The 22,416-nt window shown below is 54.7% G+C and overlaps 1 protein-coding gene across 2 annotated transcripts in view; it reads right to left on the reverse strand.

Moving 5' to 3' along the window:
* Window positions 1–22,416, reverse strand: part of CCDC83 (coiled-coil domain containing 83) — a 48,259-nt gene that overhangs the window by 25,583 nt on the left and 260 nt on the right. For both annotated transcript variants that reach the window (XM_050941935.1, XM_050941944.1), the window contains exon 2: window positions 4,332–4,454. In XM_050941935.1, the coding sequence (XP_050797892.1) occupies window positions 4,332–4,417 (86 nt within the window). In that variant the 5' untranslated portion in view covers window positions 4,418–4,454. The remainder of the gene's footprint in view (window positions 1–4,331; window positions 4,455–22,416) is intronic.

Consider the following 22,416-nt stretch of genomic DNA (forward strand, 5'->3'; position numbering starts at 1 on the left):
GTGTAAACATAGCTTATACAAGCAAAGCTGTGCTCTTATCAGGATAGCTTATTCCACACACCCCATGCACACGCCCCTATGTGAAACCAGCCACAGCAGTAAAAGTGCAGTTTTGCCAGTATATGCTGTGTTCATACTACTGGCTTTTTTCAGCACATCTGTGTTGCTCAGGGATCTCACCTCTTCATATTTCTGACCAATATAGCTACACCAGCAGAAATCTGTAGTGTAGACACAGCCAGTTCTCTCAAGCTCTGAAATCTCCTAACGTTAGATATATTAGGTTACTAGTTATGTCAATTTCCAAAACCATATTTAATCTATGTCATACCACTTTCCAGAACTGTCTTACCCTGAGGCCCCATAAAGGCATGTGTAACCAATTACAGTTAGATCCTCTACTGTTCCACAAAGTATCATTCTCTCTTTTTTTTTCTTCCCATTCCTACTAGTGTGTATTGAGTCCAAAGGAGATTTTTTTTCCTTAATAAATTCGATCTGGATTTAGTCATGTAAGTTACAAGTTATCAGTGTTGCATTCTCTGCTGTCAATTTGCCACTCTGAGTATCTGCTCCAAGGCATTCTTCAGATCCTCTTTTAAAAGATTTTAAGAGGAAAGTATATACTGAAGACATAGAGGAGTCTTTGGCTACAGTAAAAATGTACTACAGATCAAAGAGATTATGGTTTGGCAGCATGCTATGCCCATTGTTTACTAATTCACTATTTAAATTACATTCATTTTATCAAAATTCTTCTGGTCTATTTTGCTATTCTGAACATTGATGCTGATCTTAATTTCCATCATAATGGGTAAAGGAAGCTCCAATGGGACCTGAAGACTGGCCAATCAGATGGTATTAACGTCTCTGTTTTTGTTTTTTGAGTATCAAAAATATGTAGACGTATAATAAATTTTCAGGGGCTTTTGTTAATATGAGTAACTTTCTTACCCAGAAAGAGCTGTCTATTAAAATGTCAGATTCAAAGACCTAGTGAACATGCTTGATTAACAATCTCTTTGGTACTGTTTTTCTGGAATAATGCATATTGCATGCAATATTTTATAATATGTAGAGAGCAGTATTAAACCACACTAAAATCCAGTACCAAAATGGTCTGGTAACTTACCTGTGGCACATCACCAGGCCCCACTAGTTCACAAGTGAGTTGACACTATCATTGAATTAGGAAACTCTATTAATGATGCAAAGAATAGCAAAAATCTATGAACAGCAACAGTAGGAAATTTCAACCCAAGGGATCAAAAAGCAGATGTGGAAGTTTTTTTAGAACTTGACAAATTAATCCTCAAGATACACCTGAGATCCTGGGAATAGGGCAGCTGACAGAGTTAAAACAGGGTCCTACTCTTGAGAGAGGTAGGTTCATACGTATCATTATGCTCATTTTTACAAATAAAAAAACTGAGGCAGATGTTAAGGGTCTGATTTACAAGGGTATCGAGGAAAAAAAATAAGATGTGCATATCTCCCACTACGGTATTAGGAGATTAAAAAATAAATTAGTGCAATTCCCATGTCAATGGAAGACTCTCCTGACAAATGAGTCATCTATTTGGATGTTGGAACTGCCAAAACTATGAACTGACAAGAAAGCTATTGTTTTTCTCATCCTAATAACATATTTTGGCTGTTTTTTAGTGGGATGATATATTGCTTTATTTGTTGATTTATTGGGCCATACTCAGCTGAATCTGGTCTGTTACTCTATGGGAGCTCCCAGTGTGCTCCTTGCAAAATGCTAAATAAAGTGCTTACAGTTCTACAGAAACCCTACACAAAGTCCTGCAAACTCTGGCAAAATACAATAGATCTGTAGGCATCTGCTATTCTGCTGTCTGGCCTTGTGACGTTATGAGTGTAATATAGTATCTCATTGAAAGGTGACAGGGCCAGAAAGTGTTAATTAACTCACAGACTGACCTGACCCATGGCTGAACTTTAGAGACTGGTTAGGAAGATGTGTAAATGAATACAGCTTTGAAATGCAGGCCTGTATTGTTAGAGGCAGAAGGGTAGATGTTTGCTCAGGTCTTTTAATATTAGCCAACAAGTCTCGTCTATTGCTATAGCTTTGATTCAAAGATCATAAAAGGAGTAGTAATATTTAGGAAAATATTTGAGTGAAATAGTATTATTGTCTATATGTCTCTTTGAAGGTTGTGGTAAACTGTATCTGAACTGTTTAATGGATAAATTACCCTATGCTAATTGCCATAATGTTTAGGAGAAGGAAAGTTAAGCCTATTGTTTTCTCAGGCCAAAAGGCTACAGGAAAATTACAAAAACCCTGGGACATGATCGTTCTTCATCTCAGACCTGCTTTGAGTTTCAAGAGGTGGAAACCTTAAGCCATAAGGATTGGGATCCCCAGTCACTGACTGGAGCCACCCTGAATATGGACATTGGACTATAACCTATGGACTAATTCTAAAGGGACTTTTGGCAACTACAAGCTCATCTCTGCTATGTATCTGAACCTCAAGAATTGAATTTTAACCAACACTCTCTCTCTTTTCTTTTATAAAAAATTTTAGTTTAGTTAACAAGAATTGACTATAGCGTGTGTTTTGGGTAAGATCTAAATTATAATTGGACCTGGGTATGTGGCTGATCCTTTGGGGTTGGAAGAACCTTTCTTTTATATGATAAGATTTTCAGTAATCATCATCATATCTGACATGTGTGTCTGGATGGAGGCCTAAGGCTGGATACTTTAAGGGACCTGCATTATTTGGACTTCTGAGTAACCAGTGAGATACTATAGAAGCTGTTTTGTGCTGGCTTGGTAAATCTAAGTATTGGAATATCCACCAGTTTTGGGGGTTTGTTTGCCCCGTTCTGTTTGCAGTTCACCATGACTGAGTGACCTCAGCTGGCTCCCACAGGCGGCATCATCACAAGCCTTGTGTTCCCTTTCCAGACATTGAACTAGTATCTGTTATTCTTCAAATGTTGATGTGAACTGTTGAATGTTTGCCCACTGCTAGGGGTTTTTCCTTTCAAACTAAATCTGATAAAAGGCATAGAGCTAAATATTAACTTGTTCTCCTGTCATTCATCTTCCAAAAAATCACACAGCTAGTAAGTCACGTTATTTAATAACATATTGGTATATTCACCTCTTTCCTCCCTTCTTCTCTTTTGCTTTAACATTTTTCATTTTAGGGCTTTCCCTCCATCATTTTCAAAGTCAACAGAGTGCTGCCAAACATGCAGCTTTTCCCAGTGCAAGTAGCTTACAATGAAGGAACTTTCCATGTGGCCAAGACCACAACTACAATCTTTAACCATGACTGTGTAACTTAGAGGTACAGTCACCATAACTGGTTGGTTGCAAGTAACACTGCTTAGTTTATGTCCATACAGCAGCTTTTTCTGCCATCATGACATCTGTGTTTGTGTGGCCACACCTACCAGGCAGGTTACCTGAATCCATACAAGGGTATGCTGGAGAAATCCTTTCAGCTATCTTTTATTGCCTCAACAAAGAACAGAATGCCTCAAGGACATGCAGACAGACACAGGAAGCAAGGCACGTCCCTAGCAAGTAAGATCAGTCACATTAGTTACACAAACATGGTTTGGGAGGCCTATTTCCATTGAAAACCGGAATAGTGTGCTGAACTGGTTACAAGAAGGCAACCAAGTGCCAAATATGCCTCTAGCAGGGAAAAAATACTGTTAACTGTTATGCTAATTAAACAAGCTGGAAGTGTGGCGCTACAAACTGTCTTCAGAGCCAACCCTGCCAGTGACCGGTTACAGAATCAATTGGGTCTTGATGGATTCTGTGCTATCAGACGATGTTATCCATAATAACCAAGGATTGTACATTTTGATATGATTTTGTGGGATATCTGATTGCATAGCTATGGAAAGAGGGAGGACTAAACTTAGTTACAGCGGCACAGTTGGGGTGTCCAGCCACACAGCAAAATATGTGCTCCCAAGTCCCAACCAGTTACAGGAACTGAAAACTATTTGTAGCAGGGGATTCACACGCTTAAGATTCACCAGTTAGTAACAAATTATTAACAGTGTGATGAATTTCTAACCTGAGGAAAAAAGAAAATGTTTGACCCACTGTTTTCTCCCATATGCACAGGACGGTGAAATGTTTTCTCCCATATGCACAGGTTTACAATCTGTATATTGTATCACAAAATAATATTAAAAATCACAGTCATCACATTTCTCCGTGTTAAAACAGCTAATATTTTGACTGGCTGAGGTAAGTGCTATTTGCTATCTGTTTTACATGTATGTTTTATACAAACTTGAGAATTAAAATTTATGAAACATACTGAAATGCCAGCAAAGCTTCTGGGAAAGATGATTTAGCTTCTTTAAACTGCCCAACCTGATTCTCTTTTTTCTTCTTCTTTCCCATGTTTTATGCTGCATGTGTTCTAGAATTTAGAACATATCTAAGAAAAACAAACAAGGGAAATTAATGATCTGTATAACTTCACATTCTTACCTGGCTGTGGCATCTGCAACAAACAACTCTGAAAAAGTGGATGTTTTATCAGAAAAAATAGAAATAGTGAAATAATATTAAATCACAGGCTAAAACAAATCACTTTTCCAAAAATCTTTTCAATTTCAATAGGTTATTTTTTCAAAAACCTAATATTAAAAAGTTAATTGGGGAAGTAAAAATAATAGTTTAGAAAACAAAATAATAGTTTAGAAAACAAATTTCCTTACCTATATTTACAAATAGCATGGTCTGAAATAAACTGATGAAATTCAATAAGGACAAATGCAAAGTGTCCACTTAGGAAGGAACAATCAATTGCATACATACAAGATGGGAACTGACTGCCTAGGAAGGAGTAGTGCAGAGAGGGACCTGGGGGGTATAGTGGATCACAAGCTAAATATGAGTCAACAGTGTAACAATGCTGCAAAAAAACAGTTTTAAAGTACATTACAAGGAGGAGGGTAAAAAATTGTTCTCGTTAGCCTCTGAGGATAGCAACAGACTCAATGGGCTTAAATTGCAGCAAGGGAGGCTTAGCCTGGACATTAGTGAAAACTTCCTGTCAGGGTAGTTAAGCACTGGAACAAATTGCCTAGGAAGGTTGTGGAATCTCCATGATTGGAAGTTTTTAAGAACAGGTTAGACAAACATCTGTCAGGTCTAGTTATTATGTAGCCCTGTCTTGAGTGCAGGGAACTGAGCTAGATGACCTCTCGAGGTCTCTTCCAGTCCTTCACTTCTATGATTCTGTTACTGTGTGATTAAATATCTAATATACTTTTTATTGTTTATGCCTCCCCCACACACATACTTTTTATATTTATTTCAACTTGGACAACAAAAATGAGCCCATTTCACCTTATTTTTCTATTTGGTTTCACTGTCAGAATCTCACATTCTAGTCCAATATTTTAGGATTTGAGTTTCAAACACTGCAAAAAAATGTGTGTTGTTTGAAAATGTTGACTGGAAATTTTAAACAATAATTATATCAAAATATTTCTATTGATTTTAGGTTTTGAAAAATCCTGCTTTTATAAAGCTTAAATTTAGGACCTCAGTTCAGTCATAGAATCATGAAAAGTAGGGCTCAAAGGAACCTGAAGAGATTATTTAATCAATCCATACAGAAGGGCTTACAAGCCTGGGCCCACTGTCCCATTGCTAAAGAAGGGCCAAATCTTGCAAATATATACTAGAAGTAGTGCTTTGTAATGAGTAGTTGCATTGACTTCAGCAGGACAAATTATGGCAGTAAGCACCAGACCCAATTGTAAATGATTTCAGGATCAGGCCCTTCATACTTGTGGGGAGATATGGCTGCCAATTCAGGAAAATTCATAAGCTCGAGAAGGCACTTAAGCACATGCTTACGTTCTAGTGACATATACTAAATGGTGTCCTGAACTGGAGCCTATGTAGCAACTAGTAATTGCATTCCTTAGGATTGGAATTATTTCATTCTCACAAAACCAATCAGCAGTTGTTTTTTTTCTAGCCATTTTTCTTTTGTTTCCAGTCCATCTTTATCAGGCCAGCTCTAGTTCACTTCTTAGTATGCATCTCTCTGCCCCTTCTTTATATTCTCCCAGAACTATGAATGTTTGTTGTAGCTCTGACATGGGTTTTGATTGTCAGAGCTGGGAATAAAACTGCTTACAGAAGGGATATGCATGTCAACAGTAATCCCTACGTGTATTGTCTTGCAATGCCAACCTCTGGAATAAAGTGACAGCGATTCTGCTGACAGGCTGGTAGCATACATATATGAAAAACAAATCACAAGGAAAAGGCATCTATAGAGTTTCTTCATTGCATTTCAGCTGTATTTTCATTTTAATATGAAATTGTCCAGCTGCTTGAGTTCCAAATGTTAATTAATTTACACACAAAAAAATTAAACAAAAGTTGCTACTAGTCCACAGAACTAATGCCATTACACACAGCAGGCTAGATTCTTTCATCCTGCAGTAGACATAGCTCTCCCGGACCCAAAAGGGTAGAACAGGTGGCTTAAACATCAGGGCTTCTCTGACTCACACAAGCCCCTTACATATAGTCTTAACTCTGAGTCACAACCACTACTTCCACAATAGGACAGGCTGTTGCCTATTAAAATTAACACACACAAAAAATGTTGAGAACCAACACAGCATACCCGACACAAATCCATTAAAATAAGGAAATGAACTTAAGCCACCTAACTCTAGACACCGTCTAGCCCTCCACCCATAGGACCCAAGCTTACTATTACTACAAAGACCATCTAACACAGACCATGCAACCTGTCAGTCTACATCCCAGCTTTTATAAGATTATTTTTTCCCCAGCATGAGTGGCTATTGTTTGGCATAGCAATTGGTTGCGTTGGTAGAAGGTAGATTGGTAAAGGGCAAGTGCAGAAGGGCAGTTTAAAGGGAGTGATAGAAGGCTGGCAATCCTAGAGAGGCAGATTTAGGGTTGGACAAGAAAATGGGAGCTAGGAACCTATCATTTATGCCTTTGAAAAATCTCCTCCTTAATATTTTATTTAAAGGCATCTTTACCACTCCAAGTAAGCTACATATAGGAAATCTACCTGCACTGAAGGACTGAGTCAATTTTGCTCATTTTGATTATGTGGCTCTAGAAGAAGACTGATTGTTTCAAATCTGATGCTTAGAAGAGGCAGCCACCTGTGTCCTCCCTCCCCACAGCTAATTATTTAACAGTGACAGCTAATTCTCATCATAAGAATCTAGTCCTGGAAACTTCAAACTCCCAGCAGGGACACATGACCTGGCCTGGGATCCTCACAGCCATATGCTGTGTAGACCTATCCAAAGGGACCTAGATCAACACTTCCATGTTTGTATCACAGTAGTAAATATTTGCATTATGGAATCACATTGTGATGTGTCTGCTGCAGCATCATAACATTTGCCATACATGAAGAAACCACCATGCCCCAGGAACACATTTGGGTATAAGGCCCTGATCAGCAGACCTGTCCTTAGTATTCCTACAGCCCCCCTGTAATTACTTTTTAAGTTCATTTTTATTGATCAAATTCAATGTTTGCCACAGGCAGGGATTTAAAAAATAAAGAGAGGGGTGGGTGCTGATTTTAAGGCTGGAATTTCCCAAGGGGCTTAACTGAGTTAGGTGCTCAAATCCTACTGAAATTCAATAGGAGGTGGGTGCCTCACTCCTTTAGGCTTCTCTGAAACTTCCAGCTCAAACACAGGGGTGCACAACATGTTTTGAAATGCAGCAGGATCAGATTAGGTTCTGGGCATCCTCATTTCAGAATACAGAATCAAAGGGGAAAAAAATAACCATTTGCCTTTTTCATCTGTGCATCTACTGTAGTGATTTTCCTAAGAAATAGAAAATGGTGGATCATTCTCTCCCCCCGCCCCACACTTCCTCTCTGGCTCTTCCATATTTATGGTCTCTGGGTCTTGCTCTAAATGGATTCCATGCATCCATGCTTAGTGCAAAATACAGAGATCAAGAAAGTATTTCAAGCAGCAAGTTTTTGGCTGCGCTTGTTTCTGAAGCTCAAGCCACAGCTGAGCTCGAGTGATTTATCTGCAAAATTCCTTCAGTGAGGTGAACACCACACAAGCCTCCAAGCCGGACCAAGGTGAATAACATACAGTAATAACACAGTTAATAGATAATGCAAACCAAAGAAATATACATTGACGAGAGGGAGCAGGATACATTTCTGGGGGCAGAGAATTGATTACAGATTTAAAGCCAACAAGAAACAATTTACAGAAGGATGATTTATTTAACGTCTTCCAAACTACTGTCATGCCTTGTCTACACTGCCACTTTACAGCACTGAAACTTTCTCGCTCAGGGGTGTGAAAAAACACACCCCTGAGTGATGCAAGTTTCAGCACTATAAAGTGGCAGTGTAAACAGTGCATCAGCGTTGGGAACTACTCCCCTCACTGAGGTGGGTTTTTTACAGCACTGGTGCCACTCTCTCCCAGCGCTGGGGCTGCAATTACACAGCCACATTGGTAGTGAAGACATACCCTCAGTCACAGCTCTAACACCACCACCACCATTAGAATTAGTACCCCTGCTTCTGTAATCTCCCCACCCATCAGCAATATTCCACCACAGCCAAACTACTGTAACCATCACAGTCATGACATGCCCCATCACTATGACCATCAGCATGATTACCACCCGGATCCAAATTGTTTGTTAACCATCATTGCCACCATACCTATCAACTGTGCCCCCCAATATTAACCCTACACTTCAAACACTGTTACACACAACCTGTTCCCCCAACTACTGTCAGTTACCCACACACTCTCCTATCACGTCACATGCTCTGCATCTCCCACCTGTCATACACAACAATGCCCCCACCATAGTCCTAAACCTTTACAATCACTGTGGTCTACTGCCTGCAGCCTCAGCCACTACCAACACATACCTACACCCCACCCATCCTTATCACTCACCAGCACCCCACCACTATCACAACACTCACCTGCACCCCCAGCCACACACACCTATCCACATCATCAGTGCTATCACCCAGCTGACCCCATCATTGTTGTCACCACACCTCCAGTCACCATTATCAACACATAGCCATCACTGCTGTCACACACCCGCATCCTCAGCTGCCATCAACACCCACTTGCACCTCAGACACCATTTCTCTCACCCACCCACACCCCAGCCACCATAACCAACACTCACCTGCACCCCCACCATCACTGCTGTCACCTTCCTGCACCCCCAGCCAATATCACCAACACCCTCCGCACCCCCACCATCACTGCTGTCACCCACCTGCACCCCCAGCCACTATCACCAACACCCCCCGCATCTCCACCATCACTGCTGTCACCTTCCTGCACCCCCAGCCACTATCACCAACACCCCTCGCACCCCCACCATCACTGCTGTTACCCAACAGCACCCGCAGCCACTATCACCAACACCCCCTGCACCCCCACCATCACTGCTGACACCCACCTGCATCCCCAGCCACTATCACTAACACCGCCCGCACCCCCACCATCACTGCTGTCACCCTCCTGCACCCCAAGCCACTATCACCAAAACCCCCCGCACCTCCAGCCACTATCACCAACACCCCCGGCACCCCTACCATCACTGCTGTCACCCTCCTCCACCCCCAACCACTATCACCGACACCCTCCGCACCCCCACGATCACTGCTGTCACACACCTGCACCCTCAGCCACTATCACCGACACCCACCGCACCCCCACCATCACTGCTGTCACCCTCCTGCACCCCCAGCCACTATCACCAAAAACCCCCCGCACCCCTACCATCACTGCTGTCACCCTTCTGCACCCCCAGCCACTATCGCCGACACCCCCCGCACGCCCATCATCATCGCCGTCAACAGCCTGCATCCCCAGCCACTATCACCGACACCCCCCGCACCCCCGGCATCACTGCTGCCACCCACCTGCACCCTCAGCCACTATCGCGGACACCCACCGCACCCCCAGCATCACGCCGTCACCCTCCTGCACCTCCAGCCGCTATCACCGACACCCTCCGCACCACCACCATCACTGCTATCACCCTCCTGCCCCCCCCGCCACTATCGCCGACACCCCCGCACCCACACCATCACTGCTGTCATCCTCCTGCACCCCCAGCCGCTATCACCGACACCCCCCGCACCCCCACCATCACGCCGTCACCTTCCTGCACCCCCAGCCGCTATCACCGACACCTCCCGCACCCCCACCATCACCGCCGTCACCCTCCTGCACCCCCAGCCGCTATCGCCGACACCCCCCGCACCCCCACCATCACTGCTGTCACCCGCCTGCACCCCCAGCCACTATCACCAACACCCCCCGCACCCCCACCATCACCGCCGTCACCAGCCTGCACTCCCAGCCACTATCACCGACAACCCCCGCACCCCCACCATCGCCGCCGTCACCAGCCTGCACCCCCAGCCACTATCACCGACACCCACCGCACCCCCACCATCACTGCTGTCACCCTCCTGCACCCCCAGCCACTATCACCGACACCCCCCGCACCCCCACCATAACTGCTGTCACCCGCCTGCACCCCCAGCCACTATCATCGACACCCCCCGCACCCCCACCATCACCGCCGTCACCAGCCTGCACCCCCAGCCACTATCACCGACACCCCCCGCACCCCAACCATCACCGCCGTCACCCTACTGCACCCCCAGCCACTATCAACGACACCCCCCGCACCCCCACCATCACTGCTGTCACCCTACTGCACCCCCAGCCACTATCACCGACACCCCCCGCACCCCCACCATCACCGCTGTCACCCTCCTGCACCCCCAGCCACTATCACCGACACCCCCCGCACCCCCACCATCACTGCAGTCACCCTCCTGCACCCCCAGCCACTATCACCGACACCCCCCGCACCCCTACCATCACTGCTGTCACCCGCCTGCACCCCCAGCCACTATCACCGACAACCCCCGCACCCCTACCATCACAGCTGTCACCCGCCTGCACCCCCAGCCACTATCAACGACACCCCCCGCACCCCCACCATCACTGCTGTCACCCACCTGCACCCTCAGCCACTATCACCAACACCCCCTGCAACCCCACCATCACTGCTGCCACCCACCTGCACCCCCAGCCACTATCACCGACACCTCCTGCACCCCCACCATCACTGCCGTCACCCACCTGCCCCCCCAGCCACTATCACCGACACCCCCCGCACCCCCACCATCACTGCTGTCACCCGCCTGCACCCCCAGCCACTATCACCGACACCCCCGAACCCCATCATCACTGCTGTCACCCTCCTGCACCCCCAGCCACTATCGCCGACAACCCTCGCACGCCCACCATAATCGCCGTCAACAGCCTGCATCCCCAGCCACTATCACCGACACCCCCCGCAACCCCGGCATCACTGCTGCCACCCACCTGCACCCTCAGCCACTATCGCCGACACCCACCGCACCCCCAGCATCACGCCGTCACCCTCCTGCACCCCCAGCCGCTATCACCGACACCCTCCGCACCACCACCATCACTGCTATCACCCTCCTGCACCCCCAGCCACTATCGCCGACACCCCCGCACCCCCACCATCACTGCTGTCACCCTCCTGCACCCCCAGCCGCTATCACCGACACCCCCCGCACCCCCACCATCACGCCGTCACCCTCCTGCACCCCCAGCCGCTATCACCGACACCTCCCGCACCCCCACCATCACCGCCGTCACCCTCCTGCACCCCCTGTCATAAACAGATAGCTAAGGGTTAATGTCTCTTTCACCTGAAGCACCTGACCAGAGGACCAATCAGGAAACCGGATTTTTTCAACTTTGGGTGGAGGGAATTGAGTGTCTAAGGTCTTTGTTTTCTGGCTGCCTGCTTTCTCTGAGCTTTGGAGAAGTAGTTCTACTTTCTAGTCTTCTGTTTCCAAGTGTAAGGACAAAGAGATCAGATAGTAAGTTATATGGTTTCTTTTCTTTGGTATTTGCATGAATATAAGTGCTGGAGTGCTTTGATTTGTATTCTTTTTGAATAAGGCTGTTTATTCAATATTCTTTTAAGCAATTGACCCTGTGTTGTATCATCTTAATACAGAGAGAACATTTGTACTTATTTTTCTTTCTTTTTATATAAAGCTTTCTTTTAAGACCTGTTGGAGTTTTTCTTTACTTCAGGGAAATTGAGTCTGTACTCACCAGGGAATTGGTGGGAGGAAGAAATCAAGGGGAGATCTGTGGGTTGGATTGCTAGCCTGATGTGGCATTCCCTCTGGGGGAATAGGAAAGTACTTTTTGTTTCCAGGATTGGGAACAGAGAGGGAGATTCACTCTGTTTGGATTCACAGAGCTGGTGTCTGTGTATCTCTCCAGGAGCACCTGGAGGGGGGAAGGGAAAAAGGATTATTTCCCTTTGTTGTGAGACTCAAGGGATTTGGGTCTTGGGGTCCCCAGGGAAGGTTTTTCAGAGGGACCAGAGTGCCCCAAAACACTCTAATTTTTTGGGTGGTGGCAGCAGGTACCAGGTCCAAGCTGGTAACTAAGCTTGGAGGGTTTTCATGCTAACCCCCATATTTTGGACGCTAAGGTCCAGATCTCGGACTAAGGTTATTACACCCCCAGCCGCTATCGCCGACACCCCCCGCACCCCCACCATCACTGCTGTCACCCGCCTGCACCCCCAGCCACTATCACCAACACCCCCCGCACCCCCACCATCACCGTCGTCACCAGCCTGCACCCCCAGCCACTATCACCGACACCCACCGCACCCCCACCATCACTGCTGTCACCCTCCTGCACCCCCAGCCACTATCACCGACACCCCCGCACCCCCACCATCACTGCTGTCACCCGCCTGCACCCCCAGCCACTATCACCAACACCCCCCGCACCCCCACCATCACCGCCGTCACCAGCCTGCACCCCCAGCCACTATCACCGACACCCCCTGCACCCCCACCATCACCGCCGTCACCAGCCTGCACCCCCAGCCACTATCACCGACACCCCCCGCACCCCCACCATCACCGCCGTCACCCTCCTGCACCCCCAGCCGCTATCACGAACACCCCCCGCACCCCCACCATCACTGCTGTCACCCGCCTGCACCCCCAGCCACTATCACCAACACCTCCCGCACCCCCACCATCACTGCCGTCACCCACCTGCCCCCCCAGCCACTATCACCGACACCCCCCGCACCCCCACCATCACTGCTGTCACCCGCCTGCACCCCCAGCCACTATCACCGACACCCCCGAACCCCATCATCACTGCTGTCACCCTCCTGCACCCCCAGCCACTATCGCCGACACCCCCCGCACGCCCACCATCATCGCCGTCAACAGCCTGCATCCCCAGCCACTATCACCGACACCCCCCGCACCCCCGGCATCACTGCTGCCACCCACCTGCACCCTCAGCCACTATCGCCGACACCCACCGCACCCCCAGCATCACGCCGTCACCCTCCTGCACCCTCAGCCGCTATCACCGACACCCTCCGCACCACCACCATCACTGCTATCACCCTCCTGCACCCCCAGCCACTATCGCCGACACCCCCGCACCCCCACCATCACTGCTGTCACCCTCCTGCACCTCCAGCCGCTATCACCGACACCCCCCGCACCCCCACCATCACGCCGTCACCCTCCTGCACCCCCAGCCGCTATCACCGACACCTCCCGCACCCCCACCATCACCGCCGTCACCCTCCTGCACCCCCAGCCGCTATCGCCGACACCCCCCGCACCCCCACCATCACTGCTGTCACCCGCCTGCACCCCCAGCCACTATCACCAACACCCCCCGCACCCCCACCATCACCGCCGTCACCAGCCTGCACCCCCAGCCACTATCACCGACACCCACCGCACCCCCACCATCACTGCTGTCAGCCTCCTGCACCCCCAGCCACTATCACCGACACCCCCGCACCCCCACCATCACTGCTGTCACCCGCCTGCACCCCCAGCCAATATCACCAACACCCCCCGCACCCCCACCATCACCGCCGTCACCAGCCTGCACCCCCAGCCACTATCACCGACACCCCCTGCACCCCCACCATCACCGCCGTCACCAGTCTGCACCCCCAGCCACTATCACCGACACCCCCCGCACCCCCACCATCACCGCCGTCACCCTCCTGCACCCCCAGCCACTATCACCGACACCCCCCGCACCCCCACCATCACTGCTGTCACCCTACTGCACCCCCAGCCACTATCACCGACACCCCCCGCACCCCCACCATCACTGCAGTCACCCTCCTGTACCCCCAGCCACTATCATCGACACCCCCGCACCCCCACCATCACTGCTGTCACCCTACTGCACCCCCAGCCACTATCACCGACACCCCCCGCACCCCCACCATCACTGCAGTCACCCTCCTCCACCCCCAGCCACTATCACCGACACCCCCCGCACCCCTACCATCACTGCTGTCACCCGCCTGCACCCCCAGCCACTATCACCGACAACCCCCGCACCCCTACCATCACAGCTGTCACCCGCCTGCACCCCCAGCCACTATCAACGACACCCCCCGCACCCCCACCATCACTGCTGTCACCCACCTGCACCCTCAGCCACTATCACCAACACCCCCTGCAACCCCACCATCACTGCTGCCACCCACCTGCACCCCCAGCCACTATCACCGACACCCCCCGCATCGCCACCATCACTGCAGTCACCCTCCTGTACCCCCAGCCACTATCACCAACACCCCCCGCACCCCCACCATCACTGCTGTCACCCTCCTGCACCCCCAGCCACTATCACCAACACCCCCCGCACCCCCACCATCAGTGCTGTCACCCTCCTGCACCCCCAGCCACTATCACCGACACCCCCCGCACCCCTACCATCACTGCTGTCACCCGCCTGCACCCCCAGCCACTATCACCGACACCCCCCGCATCCCTACCATCACTGCTGTCACCCGCCTGCACCCCCAGCCACTATCACCGACACCTCCCGCACCCCCACCATCACTGCTGTCACCAAACTGCACCCGCAGCCACTATCACCGACACCCCCCGCACCCCCACCATCACTGCTGTCACCCTCCTGCACCCCCAGCCACTATCACCGACACCGTCCGCACCCCCACCATCACCGCTGTCACCCTCCTGCACCCCCAGCCACTATCACCGACACCGTCCGCACTCCCACCATCACTGCTGTCACCCTCCTGCACCCCCAGCCACTATCACCAAAAACCCGCCGCACCCCCACCATCACTGCTGTCACCCTCCTGCACCCCCAGCCACTATCACCGACACCCCCCGCATCCCCACCATCACTGCTGTCACCCTCCTGCACCCCCAGCCACTATCACCAAAAACCCGCCGCACCCCCACCATCACTGCTGTCACCCGCCTGCACCCCCAGCCACTATCACCGACACCCCCCGCATCCCCACCATTATCGCTGTCACCCTCCTGCACCCCCAGCCACTATCACCAACACCCCTCGCACCTCTACCATCACTGCTGACACCCACCTGCACCCCACCCACTATCACCGACACCCCCCACACCCCCACCATCACTGCTGTAACCCTCCTGCACCCCCAGCCACTATCACCGACACCCCCTGCACCCCCACCATCACCGCCGTCACCAGCCTGCACCCCCAGCCACTATCACCGACACCCCCCGCACCCCAACCATCACCGCCGTCACCCTACTGCACCCCCAGCCACTATCAACGACACCCCCCGCACCCCCACCATCACTGCTGTCACCCTACTGCACCCCCAGCCACTATCACCGACACCCCCCGCACCCCCACCATCACCGCTGTCACCCTCCTGCACCCCCAGCCACTATCACCGACACCGTCCGCACCCCCACCATCACTGCTGTAACCCTCCTGCACCCCCAGCCACTATCACCGACACCCCCCGCATACCCACCATCACTGCTGTCACCCTCCTGCACCCCCAGCCACTATCACCGACACCCCCCGCATCCCCACCATCACCGCTGTCACCCTCCTGCACCCCCAGCCACTATCACCGACACCCCCCGCACCCCCACCATCACTGCAGTCACCCTCCTGCACCCCCAGCCACTATCACCGACACCCCCCGCACCCCTACCATCACAGCTGTCACCCGCCTGCACCCCCAGCCACTATCAACGACACCCCCCGCACCCCCACCATCACTGCTGTCACCCACCTGCACCCTCAGCCACTATCACCAACACCCCCTGCAACCCCACCATCACCGCCGTCACCCGCCTGCACCCCCAGCCACTATCACCGACACCCCCCGCACCCCCACCATCACTGCTGTCAGCCTCCTGCACCCCCAGCCACTATCACCGACACCCCCCGCACCCCCACCATAACTGCTGTCACCCGCCTGCACCCCCAGCCACTATCATCGACACCCCCCGCACCCCCACCATCACTGCTGTCACCCTCTTGCACCCCCAGCCACTATCAACGACACCCCAGCACCCCCACCATCACTGCCGTCACCCTCCTGCACCCCCAGCCACTATCACCGACACCCCCCACACCCCCACCATCACTGCTGTCACCCTCCTGCACCCCCAGCCACTATCACCGACACCCCCCGCACCCCCACCATCACCGCTGTCACCCTCCTGCACCCCCAGCCACTATCACCAAAAACACGCCGCACCCCTACCATCACTGCTGTCACCCTACTGCACCCCCAGCCACTATCACCGACACCCCCCGCATCCCCACCATCACCGCTGTCACCCTCCTGCACCCCCAGCCACTATCACCAAAAACCCGCCGCACCCCCACCATCACTGCTGTCACCCTCCTGCACCCCCAGCCACTATCACCGACACCCCCCGCACCCCCACCATCACTGCTGTCACCCTCCTGCACCCCCAGCCACAATCACCGACACCCCCCGCACCCCCACCGTCACTGCTGTCATCCTCCTGCACCCCCAGCCACTATCACCAACACCCCTCGCACCCCCACCATCACTGCTGTCAACCTCCTGCACCCCCAGCCACTATCACCGACACCCCCCCGCACCCCCACCATCACTGCTGTCACCCGCCTGCACCCCCAGCCACTATCACCAACACCCCCCGCACCCCCACCATCACCGCCGTCACCAGCCTGCACCCCCAGCCACTATCGCCGACACCCCCCGCACCGCCACCATCACTGCTGCCACCCTCCTGCACCCCCAGCCACTATCACCGACACCCCCCGCACCCCCACCATAACTGCTGTCACCCGCCTGCACCCCCAGCCACTATCACCGACACCCCCCGCACCCCCACCATCACTGCTGTCACCCTACTGCACCCCCAGCCACTATCACCGACACCCCCCGCACCCCCACCATCACTGCAGTCACCCTCCTGCACCCCCCGCCACTATCACGGACACCCCCCGCACCCCTACCATCACAGCTGTCACCCGCCTGCACCCCCAGCCACTATCACCGACACCCCCCGCACCCCCACCATCACTGCTGTCACCCACCTGCACCCCCCGCCACTATCACGGACACCCCCCGCACCCCTACCATCACAGCTGTCACCCGCCTGCACCCCCAGCCACTATCAACGACACCCCCCGCACCCCCACCATCACTGCTGTCACCCACCTGCACCCTCAGCCACTATCACCAACACCCCCTGCACCCCCACCATCACTGCTGTCACCCACCTGCACTCTCAGCCACTATCACCAACACCCCCTGCAACCCCACCATCACTGCTGCCACCCACCTGCACCCCCAGCCACTATCACCGACACCCCCCGCACCCCCACCATCACCGCTGTCACCCTCCTGCACCCCCAGCCACTATCACCGACACCCCCCGCACCGCCACCATCACTGCAGTCACCCTCCTGTACCCCAGCCACTATCACCGACACCCCCCGCACCCCCACCATCACTGCTGTCACCCTCCTGCACCCCCAGCCACTATCACCGACACCCCCCGCACCGCCACCATCACTGCTGTAACCCTCCTGTACCCCAGCCACTATCACCGACACCCCCCGCATCACCACCATCACCGCTGTCACCCTCCTGCACCCCCAGCCACTATCACCAAAAACACGCCGCACCCCTACCATCACTGCTGTCACCCTCCTGCACCCCCAGCCACTATCACCGACACCCCCCGCATCCCCACCATCACCGCTGTCACCCTCCTGCACCCCCAGCCACTATCACCGACACCGTCCGCACCCCCACCATCACTGCTGTAACCCTCCTGCACCCCCAGCCACTATCACCGACACCCCCCGCATCCCCACCATCACCGCTGTCACCCTCCTGCACCCCCAGCCACTATCACCAAAAACACGCCGCACCCCCACCATCACTGCTGTCACCCTCCTGCACCCCCAGCCACTATCACCGACACCCCCCGCATCCCCACCATCACCGCTGTCACCCTCCTGCACCCCCAGCCACTATCACCGACACCCCCCGCACCCCCACCATCACTGCTGTCACCCTCCTGCACCCCCAGCCACTATCACCGACACCCCCCGCACCCCTACCATCACTGCTGTCACCCGCCTGCACCCCCAGCCACTATCACCGACACCCCCCGCACCCCTACCATCACAGCTGTCACCCGCCTGCACCCCCAGCCACTATCACCAACACCCACCGCACCCCCACCATCACGGCTGTCACCCACCTGCACCCTCAGCCACTATCACCAACACCCCTGCAACCCCACCATCACGGCTGCCACCCACCTGCACCCCCAGCCACTATCACCGACACCCCCCGCACCGCCACCATCACTGCAGTCACCCTCCTGCACCCCCAGCCACTATCACCGACACCCCCCGCACCCCCACCATCACTGCTGTCACTCTCCTGCACCCCCAGCCACTATCACCGACACCCCCCGCACCCCCACCATCACCGCTGTCACCCTCCTGCACCCCCAGCCACTATCACCGACACCGTCCGCACCCCCACCATCACTGCTGTAACCCTCCTGCACCCCCAGCCACTATCATGGACACCTCCCGCACCCCCACCATCACCGCTGTCACCCTCCTGCACCCCCAGCCACTATCACCAAAAACCCGCCGCACCCCTACCATCACTGCTGTCACCCTCCTGCACCCCCAGCCACTATCACCGACACCCCCCGCATCCCCACCATCACTGCTGTCACCCGCCTGCACCCCCAGCCACTATCACCGACACCCCTCGCACCTCTACCATCACTGCTGCCACCCACCTGCACCCCACCCACTATCACCGACACCCCCCACACCCCCACCATCACTGCTGTAACCCTCCTGCACCCCCAGCCACTATCACGGACCCCTTCCTGCACCCCCACCATCACTGCTGTCACCCTCCTGCACCCCCAGGCACTATCACCGACACCGTCCGCACCCCCACCATCACCGCTGTCACCCTCCTGCACTCCCAGCCACTATCACCGACACCGTCCGCACCCCCACCATCACTGCTGTCACCCGCCTGCACCCCCAGACACTATCACCAAAAACCCGCCGCACCCCCACCATCACTGCTGTCACCCTCCTGCACCCCCAGCCACTATCACCGACACCCCCCGCATCCCCACCATTACCGCTGTCACCCTCCTGCACCCCCAGCCACTATCACCAAAAACCCGCCGCACCCCCACCATCACCGCCGTCACCCGCCTGCGCCCCCAGCCACTATCACCGACACCGTCCGCACCCCCACCATCACTGCTGTCACCCGCCTGCACCCCCAGCCACTATCACCAACACCCCCCGCACCCCCACCATCACTGCCGTCACCCTCCTGCACCCTCAGCCACTATCACCGACACCCCCCGCATCCCCACCATTACCGCTGTCACCCTCCTGCACCCCCAGCCACTATCACCAAAAACCCGCCGCACCCCCACCATCACCGCCGTCACCCTCCTGCGCCCCCAGCCACTATCACTGACACCGTCCGCACCCCCACCATCACTGCTGTCACCCTCCTGCACCCCCAGCCGCTATCACCGACACCCCCCTCACCCCCACCATCACTGCCGTCACCCGCCTGCACCCCCAGCCACTATCACCAACACCCTCCGCACCCCCACCATCACTGCCGTCACCCTCCTGCACCCTCAGCCACTATCACCAACACCCCCTGCAAGCCCACCATCACTGCCGTCACCCTCCTGCACCCCCAGCCACTATCACCAACACCGCCCGCACCCCCACCATCACTGCTGTCACCCTCCCGCATCCCCAGCCACTATCACCAACACCGCCCGCACCCCCACCATCACTGCCGTCACCCGCCTGCACCCCCAGCCACTATCACCAACACCCCCCGCACCCCCACCATCACTGCCGTCACCCTCCTGCACCCTCCGCCACTATCACCAACACCCCCTGCAAGCCCACCATCACTGCCGTCACCCTCCTGCACCCCCAGCCACTATCACCAACACCCCCCGCACAGCCACCATCACTGCTGTCACCCTCCTGCACCCTCAGCCACTATCACCAACACCCCCTGCAACCCCACCATCACTGCTGTCACCCTCCTGCACCCATAGCCGCTATCACCGACACCCTCTGCACCCCCACCATCACTGCCGTCACCCTCCTGCAGCCCCAGCCACTATCACCGACACCCCCCGCACCCCCACCATCACTGCTGTCACCCTCCTGCACCCCCAGCCGCTATCACCGACACCCTCTGCACCCCCACCATCACTGCCGTCACCCTCCTGCAGCCCCAGCCACTATCACCGACACGCCCCGCACCCCCACCATCACTGCTGTCACCCTCTTGCACCCCCAGCCGCTATCACCGACACCCCCCGCACCCCCACCATCACTGCTGTCACCCAACTGCACCCGCAGCCACTATCACCGACACCCCCCGCACCCCCACCATCACTGCCGTCACCCTCCTGCACCCCCAGCCACTATCACCGACACCCCCTGCAACCCCACCATCACTGCTGTCACCCTCCCGCACCCCCAGCCGCTATCACCGACACCCCCCGCACCCCTACCATCACTGCTGTCACCCTCCTGCACCCCCAGCCACTATCACCGACACCTCCCGCACCCCCAGCCACCATCACCGACACCCCCCGCATCCCCAGCCACTATCACCAACACCTCCCGCACCCCCACCATCACTGCTGTCACCCTCCTGCACCCCCAGCCACTATCACCGACACCCCCCGCATCCCCACCATCACTGCCGTCACCCTCCTGCACCCCCAGCCACTATCACCGACACCCCCCGCACCCCCACCATCACTGCTGTCACCCGCCTGCACCCCCAGCCACTATCACCGACACCCCCCGCACCCCCACCATCACTGCCGTCACCCGCCTGCACCCCCAGCCACTATCACCGACACCCCCCGCACCCCCACCATCACTGCCGTCACCCTCCTGCACCCCCAGCCGCTATCACCGACACCCCCCGCACCCCCACCATCACTGCTGTCACCCTCCTGCACCCCCAGCCGCTATCACCGACACCCCCCGCACCCCCACCATCACTGCCGTCACCCTCCTGCACCCCCAGCCGCTATCACCGACACCCCCCGCACCCCCACCATCACTGCCGTCACCCTCCTGCACACCCAGCCACTATCACCGACACCCCCCGCACCCCCACCATCACTGCCGTCACCCGCCTGCACCCCCAGCCACTATCACCGACACCCCCCGCATCCCCACCATCACTGCCGTCACCCTCCTGCACCCCCAGCCGCTATCACCGACACCCCCCGCACCCCCACCATCACTGCCGTCACCCTCCTGCACCCCCAGCCGCTATCACCGACACCCCCCGCACCCCCACCATCACTGCCGTCACCTTCCTGCACCCCCAGCCGCTATCACCGACACCCCCCGCACCCCCACCATCACTGCTGTCACCCTCCTGCACCCCCAGCCGCTATCACCGACACCCCCCGCACCCCCACCATCACCGCTGTCACCCTCCTGCACCCCCAGCCGCTATCACCGACACCCCCCGCATCCCCACCATCACCGCTGCCACCCACCTGCACCCCCAGCCACTATCACCGACACCCCCCGCACCCCCACCATCACCGCTGTCACCCTCCTGCACCCCCAGCCACTATCACCGACACCCCCCGCACCCCCACCATCACTGCTGTTACCCAACAGCACCCGCAGCCACTATCACCGACAACCCCCGCACCCCCACCATCACTGCTGTCACCCTCCTGCACCCCCAGCCGCTATCACCGACACCCCCCGCACCCCCACCATCACTGCCGTCACCCTCCTGCACCCCCAGCCGCTATCACCGACACCCCCCGCACCCCCACCATCACTGCTGTCACCCTCCTGCACCCCCAGCCACTATCACCGACACCCCCCGCACCCCTACCA

Source organism: Gopherus flavomarginatus, chromosome 1 (assembly GCF_025201925.1).
Source record: "Gopherus flavomarginatus isolate rGopFla2 chromosome 1, rGopFla2.mat.asm, whole genome shotgun sequence".
NCBI classification, from domain to species: domain Eukaryota; kingdom Metazoa; phylum Chordata; order Testudines; family Testudinidae; genus Gopherus; species Gopherus flavomarginatus.